General features: G+C 48.8%; 1 protein-coding gene and 1 long non-coding RNA gene across 2 annotated transcripts; both read right to left on the bottom strand.

The window, feature by feature from the left end:
• Positions 1 to 694: 694 nt before the first annotated feature.
• On the bottom strand, positions 695 to 2,229 carry LOC116656669 (zinc finger protein 252-like; the record flags this gene model as incomplete). The annotated part of the gene is made up of 1 exon (XM_032468210.1): positions 695 to 2,229. A coding segment is annotated over one exon (1,497 nt), but the record flags the coding sequence as incomplete, so codon positions are not given.
• Positions 2,230 to 2,635: 406 nt separating this feature from the next.
• LOC116659900 lies at positions 2,636 to 9,010 on the bottom strand. Its single transcript, XR_004315273.1, has 4 exons — positions 8,991 to 9,010; positions 8,179 to 8,292; positions 4,486 to 4,591; positions 2,636 to 2,764 (listed from the first exon to the last, which is right to left on the bottom strand). It is a non-coding gene; the product is annotated as an uncharacterized LOC116659900 (long non-coding RNA).
• Positions 9,011 to 10,624: the final 1,614 nt, after the last annotated feature.

Genomic DNA, 10,624 nt, shown 5'->3' with positions numbered 1-10,624 from the left:
TCCAACTGTTTGCCTCTGCACACAAGCCTCACCTCTTTCCTTAACAAATTTTGCTTCTACTCAAGAGGCTTCTCGCCACTGTGCATTGTTTGATGCTAAAAATGGGGAATGCTTTTGAAGGTAAAGGCATTGTCCCTCTTACTAGAGCAAAAGCATTCCAGAAAGGCCCTACAAACAACCAAGAGAACTCCAGGCTGGCTCCATCACGCAGAGCCCAAGGATCCCAGTTGCTTCTCTTGAAGCTGAAGCAGATGAAGAGAAGAGAGAAGAAAGACCAGGCCAAAGGGGGCATCGAACTGAGCAGGAAGGTCTGGGGCTTAAAGACAGGGTCAGAGCAAGAGTATTTACTGTGTTTGTCGGGGCCACTCACACAGAGGTGCGTTACCTTGGAACTTTTACCACATAATCTGGCAGCCTCCCTTCAGTTAGCAGTGCACTGGGAGGTAGCTACAGGCCTGAAGGTTGAATGTCCAGGCTGAACGTCGTAAAGTGACAGCCTTCTCATCAGTATGACTCTCCTGCTGTGCAACAGTGAAGAACTGATCAAACAAAGCAGTCCCTCCCCACTGTGGCCTTTACGGTGGTGCTGCATGAAAGCGTCTCTGCACCAGAGGTCCCCACAGCCAACAGCGTCTGGGCTTGCTAGCCTCTCTGAAGCTTGTGAATTTTCTCTTGACCAATGAGAGTTATTCCCTGACTGAAAGTCTTCCCACTTTGGTCACACGCATAAGGTCACTCTCCACTGTGCGTTCTTTGATGTCGCATGAGGTGGGAGCGCTGTCGGAAGGATTTCTGACACTCAGTGCATTCATAGGGCTTCTCTCCAGTGTGAATCCTCCTGTGTTGAATAAGGGACAGGCGGACACTGAACGATTTCTTACACTCGTTGCACACGTAGGGTTTCTCTCCAGTGTGACTCCTCTGATGCCGAATAAACTGAGAGCGCTGGCTGAAGGCCTTGCCACAGTCCCTGCACTCGTACGGCTTCTCCCCAGTGTGAGTCCTGTGATGGTGCACCAGGGAAGAGCGAACGTTGAAGGCCTTCCCGCAGTCGCCGCACTCGTAGGGCTTCTCCCCAGTGTGGATTCTCTGATGGCAGATGAGGTGTGCGCTCTGGCTGAAGGCCTTCCCACAGTCGCTGCAAGTGTAGGGCTTCTCCCCGTTGTGCGTCCGCTCGTGCTTGGTCAGGGTAGATACCTGTCCGAAGGCTTTCCCGCACACATCACACGCGTAGGGCTTCTCCCCGTTGTGCGTCCGCTCGTGCTTCGTCAGGGTAGACACCTGTCCGAAGGCTTTCCCGCACTCGCTACACTCGTAAGGCTTCTCCCCAGTGTGACTCCTCTGATGCCGGTTCAGGTGTGAGCCCTGGCTGAAGGCCTTGCCGCACCGGTGGCACTCATAGGGCCTCTCCCCGTTGTGCACTCTCTGGTGCTGGACGAGAGAGGAGAGTGCGCTGAACACCCTGTCACACTCATTACACCCGTAGGGTCTCTCGCCACTGTGTGTCCTCTGATGGTGAACGAGGTTAAAACTCTGGCTGAAGGCCTTCCCACACTCCTTACACTCAAAGGGTCTCTCTCCAGTGTGGATTCGCTGATGCCGAATAAGATGTCCCCTTTGACTGAACGTTTTCCCACACTCATCACACCCATAAGGTTTTTCTCCAGTGTGAATTCTCTGATGAACAATGAGGGTTCGGTTCAGGCTGAAGGACTTTCCACACTCGTTACATTCATAGGGCTTTTCTCCTGTGTGCACTCTCTGATGCTGAATGAGAGATAATCGTGCACTGAAGGCTTTGCCACACTCAGCACAGTCATACGGTTTCTCTCCAGAGTGGGTTCTCCGATGCTGCGTGAGGTGCGACTGTCTACTGAAGGCTTTCCCACACTCCTCACACGTGTAGGGTTTCTCCCCACTGTGGGTCCTCTGATGACGAGTCAGGTGAGAGCTGTGACCAAAGGCCTTTCCACACTGCCTGCACTCATGAGGCTTCTCCACTGTGTGAACTCTCAGATGCTGACCGTCAGGCGAGTGTGCACTGAAAGCCTTCACACACTCACTAAACTCGTAGGGCCATTCTCCAGTGCGAGGGTCCCAGTCCTGAGCAACTGCAGGGAGGAGCAGGGAAGGCTTCACTGCGTTCCTCACACTGTGCGGGACTTCTCTGCACTGTGAGCCCTCTGATGCTCTGTGAGGGCTCTGCTCTGACTGACAGCTTCTCCACACTCAGCACACTTTTCAAAGGGTTTTTCTGGACAGTGAATCCTCTGGTTCTCAATGAAAAGTGAACTCTGCCTGGGCATTTTCACAAACTCGGGTGCCTGGCACGCTCTTTCTCCTACATGGAAACGCTGGAGGTTTGTGAGGTCCTCACTCGGCTGGGCGTTCTCTGCATGTGACACATCCTGGCAGAGACTCTCCCCTGAAGAGAGTCTGCGGTGTCTGACGGGGTTTGCATCTGCAGAGCAGTTCACCTCAGTGGGCCTGCCGTTCGGGCCTCCCTCCCCTGTGGGGGTTTGCATTCGTGTCACTGTCACTGGCCTGAGACTGCTCTTCTCGGGGGGGCCCTTCCCAAGGCCCTCCACTGCAAATGTTCCCCAGCAATTCTTTAGCTTTCTCTCACTTCTACTCATCTCCTCTAAATCATATTCCTTGGAAGCAGTCCTTACGTGTTCTTCTGATTCTGTTCTCTGGGATTCTATTTCCTCAGAAATTTCCTGCTTTGGAGTCAACTCCCTTTTATCCATCCTAGACTCATAACCTGAAAGAATGGGAAGAAAATGAATTACTCATGTTTTACTATGGGAGATAATTTGAACGTAAATAGGAACATTTATACGAAACAATTCTCTCCTAGGAGGATTTGGGTTCTTAGGATGCAAAAAGAAAAAACGACCTCACTGGGAAGAGGAAAGAGAAGGTGAGCAGAGAGAAGCGTGCTGTCAGCGCAGTGAGAGCTGGTGTGGGAGTGAAGGAGGGAGGGAAGGAGGCCCACGGTCAGAGGCCCCCACCTGCAGGTGGGCTCACCAGGCACAGGCCGAGCAGGGGTGTGGGGCAGACTGAGGGAGAGGGGCTCCCAGAAAGGAGGAGCATAAGGAAGGTGAAGGGAGTGGAGGCCTGGAAGGTCACCAGCTCTGCTGACCTCACTGCCGCACACTCTGGAAACACGGTATCTCCCTGGCTTACACACAACAGGCATTCAAACACCTGCTGAGAAATAAATGAATCATAAATGACTTAACGAATGAAGGGTATACAGAATAATGAGTAACAGGAAAAACAATTTCATCTGGACAACTGGTCTCACAGACAAAAATGATAGAAAATAGAGAAAAACAGAAACAAATAAGCAGCCCACCCTTCAAACAGAAGGTGCAGCACAAGGCAAAACAGCCAGATGTGTGCAGCAGCCCACACCATACGCTTCCAATGAGCAGAAGTGCCGGGACATTTGTGACAGCTGTGATACACCTGGATTCTGAGACCCAACGAAAGGAAACTGACCCTAAACAAAACAAAACACTCCTTGCACTCATACAGCTTCTCCCGGGTGTAAGTCCTGTGATGGTGCACCAGTGGGGAGCGAACGCTTAAGGCCTTCCCACAGTCGCCACACTTGCAGGGCTTTAGAAGTGGAAGACAGCAGACAAAGGACATCTTTAATGTACTGAAGAATGTAACTGTCAACCGAGAATTCCATGTCCAGCAAAAATATTCTTCAAAACCAAAAGCTGGGAAACTCCGTGTTGATGACAGCGTAATGAACCCCATGGATGCATGTCTCAGCGAAGCGAGCAGAGCTGGCAGGAAGTACTAAAACAAAACCAAACAAACACCCAGCCTAGACTAACAACCGTTTACTGTCTTTGGAAATTGTCCTAAGGGCAAACAGCCAATGGAGAAACGCTTATCCAAGAAACTCTACCAAAACTTGGTAAGAAGAGCAAGTGTGTGTGAAACCTGAACCGTGACCAGCTGCACCCCCACTCACTCAGCTCAGCACGACAGATACTCCCTCCAGTTAGATGGGACAAGAAGGGGCTTCCTCTCCCCTCAGCTCCCAGCAAAGCTTACCACATCTCACCAGGAGGTTAGACCACCAGCGCTCATCATCCCCTCCACATCCCAGGTGAAGCTCCTGGAGAAATGTGGCTGAGAGGGCAGGAGACTCCTTCCTCCTCCCACCCTCCTGGAGTCAGGTCAAACCTCCAAGACTGACTTTTGAGAACACTGCTGTCCAGTCCAGCTGGATTGGACTGCTGGCCTATGCATACCCTGGGGTGTTCTCAAACTGGCCTTATCACTTAGGGTGAGGGTTTTACAGGGCTCTGTGCCAGAAATGGGATGAGGATGAGATATACATTAGTCTAAATCTCAGTGTCACAGACAGAAAAGTCTCAAATGCGACAAAAACAGCACAAAGGAGGTAGGTGAGAGTAGAGACGTGCTGGAGCAAGGAAGTGACAGCAGACGGTAACTTACATGCACAGGAACAAAGGAAGATAAACGGCAAATAAGACCGTAGAAACTGTATACATATGTGCTTGCTTTCATTTCTTCTTTCAGTTTCCATGGTAGACACAGAATTCTATAAAGTAACAATTACAAACATGTATTGTTGTATTTGTAACACGCACAGGTGTACAACAGCAGCATAGAAAGGGAGAAGAGGAAACAGCTCTACAGGAATACCCGTTCTGCAGTCACTGGAATTGTCTGTATGAACCACAAGGACATGTGGGTAAGTTAAGAGCAACTGCTAGGAAGTGACAGTGTGAGGTGGGGCCACGTAACCGGACTCTGACTACTTCAAGGAGTGAAACTGCCCTTCCACCCTTTCTTCTCTCATGGCCTGCCGTTAAACCTGGAGCTGAGTGTTTGGACAGGTTGCTCCAGAAGGTGGCAGAGAAACAAGACAAACAAACCGGCCTCCAAACGAACATGTCAAAGTGAGAACCCACCAAACAGGGACCCAGTTACCTGGGAGGGAGACAAACTTCTATCTGGTTGAGACAATGCATCTGGGGTCTGTGAAAGACCATCACCTAACACAGAGAACGAACATTTCTGTGAGGCAAGAGTTAGGGTGATGTTTTATTCATATCATCACACTTCTCTACACAGATCAGTTCTGTTGTGCTGTTAAATTGATACATATTACTGCACAAAAATAAATTATTTTTAAACACACATCCCGTAGCTTCCTACTCTCCTGGGATAAGAATCAAATCCAACTCCACCTGACGTGGCCCTGTTACTTCCCCTTAAACACCCGTGTCTCTGTTCAGGCCTCTCCCCACTGCACACCGTGGACCCAGAGAGTGGACATCTCCCAGGAGACGGACTACTGCTCCATCCAGGTAGGGAGGTAGGACAGGACAGAAAAGGAAGTGACCAGGGGACAGTGTTTAACAGACTGTGTATCTCACAGGTGAGGCACTGCATGTGGAGAAGCTGCAGAGGACCCCAAAAGTACGTGTAACTGGTTCTGTTTCATCAGGGAAAGTCCAGGTGAGAGAGACAGAGGCCACGTTACAAACTGTTTACAGCACTTTGTTACCCTACCTCCCCCACATACACAAGTGTTCCCACTGTATGCATCCAAAATTTAATTCTATTTTTATATACAAGCACTGAGCAACTGGAAATTGGAATTAAAAAAAATACCATGTGCAAAAACACCAAAAATTATGAAATACTTAAGGATAAATCTGACAAAAGAGGTAAAATGCCTGTACACAAAAAAACTATAAAATATTACTGAGAAACCAAGACATAAATAAATGGAGATATATATCTTGTTCATGGGTCAGAAAACTCAATATATGTCAGGTTCCCCTAAATTGATCTATGGATTCAATGCAATCTCAACAAAAATACTAGCAGGACTTTTTACAGATATCAATAGCTGATTTTAAAATTCATATGAAAATACAAAGGACCTAAAAGCCAAAACAACTCTGAAAAGGAAGAACAAAAATCAGAGGACTAACGCTACCTGATTTCCAGGCTTTTAGTAAAGCATTCACAATCAGAACAGTGTGTGGAGTGAAGACTGACAACAGATCAAGGGGAGACTCAAGTGCCCCCAAATCAATCCATACACACACGGACTCTCATTTTTGACAAAGGTGCAAAGGCAATGCAAGTGGAGAAAGGACAGTCTTTTCAACAAATGGCTGGAATAACTGGAGACCCATTGGTAAGAAAGTAAACTTGGATCATACCTCACAACCAAAACTAATTCAATGTGAATCAAGACTGAAATGCAATATGTACACATTTTAAATTATAAAATTTTCTTCTCAAAGAGGGAAATCTTTTGGGTTAGACAAAGATTTCGCAGCTATGACACCAAAAGCACAATCCATAAAAGAACAAACTGATAAACTGGACTTTACCACAATTTAAAACTTATACTCTTCAAAACACGCTGAAGAAAATTATAAAAAACAAAAACAAAAACATGGCACAGAGTGGAAGAAAAACCCATGCAAAGCATCTATCTGACAGAGGACTTATAAAGAGAACATCCTGTAATCAGAAAGAAACTTTTAAAATCAACAGTAAGACAAAAACTCAATTTAAAAATAGGCGAAGATCTGAACAGACATTCAGACCAATGAAGAAATCCAGAAGGAAAACAAGCACATGAAAGGATGCTCAGCTTCTTTAATCATTACGGAAATTAAACACAAAACCACAATGAGATACCACTGCACATCCATCACAGTGGCTAAAATTAAAAAGACTGACCACACCAAGTGTTGGTGAGGAACTGGAGGAAACGGACTCTCAACCATTGCTGGTGGGAATGTAAAATGGTACAACTACCTTGGAAAACAGTTTGGCAGTTTCCTAAAAGTTTAAATAAACAGTTGCTATGTAACCCAGCCATTCCATTCCTAGGTATTTACCTAAGAGAAAAGGAAATGTATGGTCATATGAAGGTTTGTACAAAAATGTTTATGGCAGCTTTATTTGTATGAATCAAAAATTGAAAACAATCCAAATGTCCACTAACAGAGAATGGATACACAAACTAGATATCCATAAAAGAGAATACCAATCAGGAATAAGAAGAAATGAATTATTGATACACAACATGAATGGATTTCGAAATAACTATGTGAATCAAAAAAAGCCAAAGAAGAATACATGTGCTATGATGACAACTATAAAAAAACTCTAGAAAATGTAATCTATAATGACAGAAAGGAGATCAATAATTGCTTCAGAACAGAGGTGGGAAAGGGTGAGGGGGATTACAAAGAGACATGAGGGAACTTTTCTGGGGTAATGAATGTTGGTTCTCTATGGGAGTGGATGGTTTCACAGGCGCATACATATTCAACATGTTACCAAATTGTATGTTTTAATATGCACAGCATGTTATATGCTAATTATATCCTAAAAACTCTATTTTTAGAAAGAACAAAAAGGGTGTGAGGTTTGGAACCTGTCTGCCAGGGATACTACCCAGCTCTGTCCCTGGCCAGCTGTGTGACCTTGGGCTAGCAACTGAACCTCTCTGTGCCTGTGTCCTGAGCACTGACTCTGCATGGATATTGGAGGTTGTGTAAGTTCACTGTGCCAACACAGTGCTGGGAATGCACTGAGCACAACCAGCCAGGCAATGTTAGCTGCCATGGCAGCACAGAGCAGGGAACTCTGCCCTGCTTACTGTTTACATGCCCAAATCCTTCGCTACACAGGAAGAAGCCCTAATTCATATGTTTCCCCAAAGCCCAGAGTCAGCCTGGGAACTCTGAATGAATGGCAGGAGTGAGAGTTTGGGCAGAAGGGCAAGTCTCCTGGTGGCGTCTCTAAGCAGCCAAGGCAGAGCTCGCCAGCAAGGCCTGAAGAGGGGGTGACATGGAAGTGACTGGGAGGCGGCTCCGCGCAGGGAGGCAGCTGCCAGAGAAAGACGCCTGAGCTCTTTTCAGGAACTGAAAGAGCACTTTCTAGGGTAAAAGGTAAATACAAACCCATTTACGGGCACAGAATAGGGGCCATGAACAGCAGGAAAAGAGAAAAGGAGAGACAGACGGTGGAGAAGGAGGAAAGCAAAATGCCAGCAAAGACAAGACTCGTCTGGAGCTCACGGGAAGCACCTGGTGAGGGGCAGCACCTGCCAGCAGGGCAGGAGAGCCTGGCGTATTCCTGCAGACTCACCTTGACTCCTGTGTCTCCAGACCCAGCTCCCCTCAAATCTTGGTGAGTGTGGGGCCCATGGCTCTTCCCCCTGCTCCAGCCTGGAGATGACATCTGGTTTGGAACCTTGAAGTCCTGCTCCAGAGAAAAGAAAAGGAAGCAGGACTGACAATTCACCCAGGTCCAGGGCAAGACGGCCCCAAGGGCAGCGCCTGTGGGCTGTCATGAGCTCCCATGCCATCTGCTCTCCAAAACAGGGAGACAGACAGAGGTCTGTGTTCCAGCTGAAGAAAAGTCAAACCCAGCTCTCCGGGAGGCCATGGATAAGGGACCTAGCTGGGGCCTGAACATACCATGTAGAAGATTCATGGTAGAGGAGGAGCTGATACCCAGCAGAAGGCCTAAGTATGAGCCAGGTTTAAGGTAGGGCTTTGAAGCCAAATGGACCCAAATCCTAAATCCTCCCTGGGAGCCTATGTGAACTTAATACAGTGATGGTGTCTGTCAGCCTCACGTTCACCTATGAACTGTGTACCCTATCACCAACCTCAAAGATGTATGAAGATTAATTAAGGAGATATGCAAATACTTGGTGTTCAATGAATAACATTCTCCTTCCATATGTCCTACAAAGAAATTGGGGGAGTCCCTGGCACTGCCTGTCCCCTCCTCTGCGCAGACCAGGACTATTCGGGACCAGGGTGAAAAACACCCCATGTCTGGGCAGAGAGGATGAGAAATACTAAATAGCTTTGAGGTCAGCCCTCGTCCCAGTCCCCAGGGCCATTCATGGGGCAGGAAGCCCAGAGCTGAGCTCCAGGGAGAAGCCTCACCCAGCGAGACCAGGTTCCTGTAGGTTTCCAGCATCACATCCCTGTACAGGCCTTTCTGAGCAGGGCCCAGATGGCCCCACTCCTCCCGGGAGAGAAGCACAGCCACATCCTCGAAAGAAACCAAGACCTGGAACGACAAGAGCTTGTTGCAACCCCAGGGTCAGGCCCAGGGAGGGCCTGGGGGCAGGAGGCACCAGGGTGAGGATGGGCACCGCCACCCCCCCCACCCCCAAAGCACATGTACTAGATTGTCTTCCCCACAAGAGTGGGCTCTGAGGCAGGCATCACTTTGACTTGTTTTCTTGCCCACTCCCCGCCCTCACTGTACCCAGTTCAGGGGCTGGGACAACACAGGGTGCAGCACACTTCAGGGACTTGAACCCAAGGGCTGAGGACACTGGGGGTGAATACAGGGCATCATCCACCCTCTGAGACCAGCACCTCAGAGGGAACCATGAAGAGACTGCAGCCACGAAAGGCCTGGGGCCTCACAGAGGTGTCTCTATGAGGACCACTCACCTGGGGTCCACCAGGAAGGAGCTGCCTGACGGCCATCATGGGGTCTCTGAGCTTGTCCAGAGGAAGGCAGAGCTGCAGGGGGAACAGTGTGATGGAGCTTGACCTGCTTTCTCTCCCCATGGCAACTCTGAAACATCTGCGCCAGTACCTCAAGAGGTCTGTGGCAGCAGAGACCTAGTTTGGGGTTACCTGAAATCCCCAGGAAGGGCACGTGGACCAAGTACCCAGTGGCCTGAGACTGTATGTTCCCTTGCCTGCCACGAGGCCTCCCTAGCAGCCAGTGGTGCTGGGATGAAAGCCAGGTCCCTAGTAGTGCACTTGGCTGGGGGAGACAATGTGCTGCATCTCAGGCCCACCTAGAAAGTCCTGGGCGGTGGGCAAGCAGCTGAGATCAAGCAGAACAGGCTCCTACTCTAAGGCAAAGCACAAGCCAGTACGGAGGCTGACGGAGGTGAGGCTTGTGTCAGGTGACGTTAAGGAACAGAAATGAGGGCAGCAAGTGGTGGTAGGAGATATTTTACAAAAGACAGCCAGGAAAGGTACCTCTGATAAAGTAACATCAGAACAGAGATCTGGATGGAGTGAGGGCAGGCACTGTGTAGCTATCAGGGAGATATACCCCAGGTGGGGGTTGCACAAGTGCAGAGGCTGTGAGGTGCAAGCCCACTTGATGTGCTTGAGGAAGGGCAAGGAGGCCAGAGGGGCTGAGGCAGAGTAGGCAAGGGCGAGAGAGAAGAGGGTGGGTGCCTTGTAGAATACAGGACTGGGCTTTTACTCATTGAATGAGCTGGGAGGCATCTGGAAGGTCTCTGCAGAGAGATGTGACCTGACCTGTGGCTTCTCCAGCTCAGCTGCTGCTCTGAAAATAGACTAGGGGTTAGGCGGCAGGGTGGAAGGCCCCAGCAACAATACAGCCAGACACAATAGTGTTCTGGACCAGATGGCAGCAGAAGGTGGTAAGTGGTCAGATTCTAGATGCATTTCAGAGGAACAGTCAATAGGATTTGCTTACAAATTAACGTGGGATGAGACACCAAGATGTTTGGCCCAAATAACTGAGATGATGAAACTTCCAACTACCTAGAAAGATAAGACTGTAGCAGTACATTTGAAGG

The sequence above is a fragment of the Camelus ferus genome, chromosome 25 (assembly GCF_009834535.1).
Source record: "Camelus ferus isolate YT-003-E chromosome 25, BCGSAC_Cfer_1.0, whole genome shotgun sequence".
Taxonomy (NCBI): domain Eukaryota; kingdom Metazoa; phylum Chordata; class Mammalia; order Artiodactyla; family Camelidae; genus Camelus; species Camelus ferus.
This window is presented reverse-complemented; position numbering and strand designations above follow the sequence as displayed.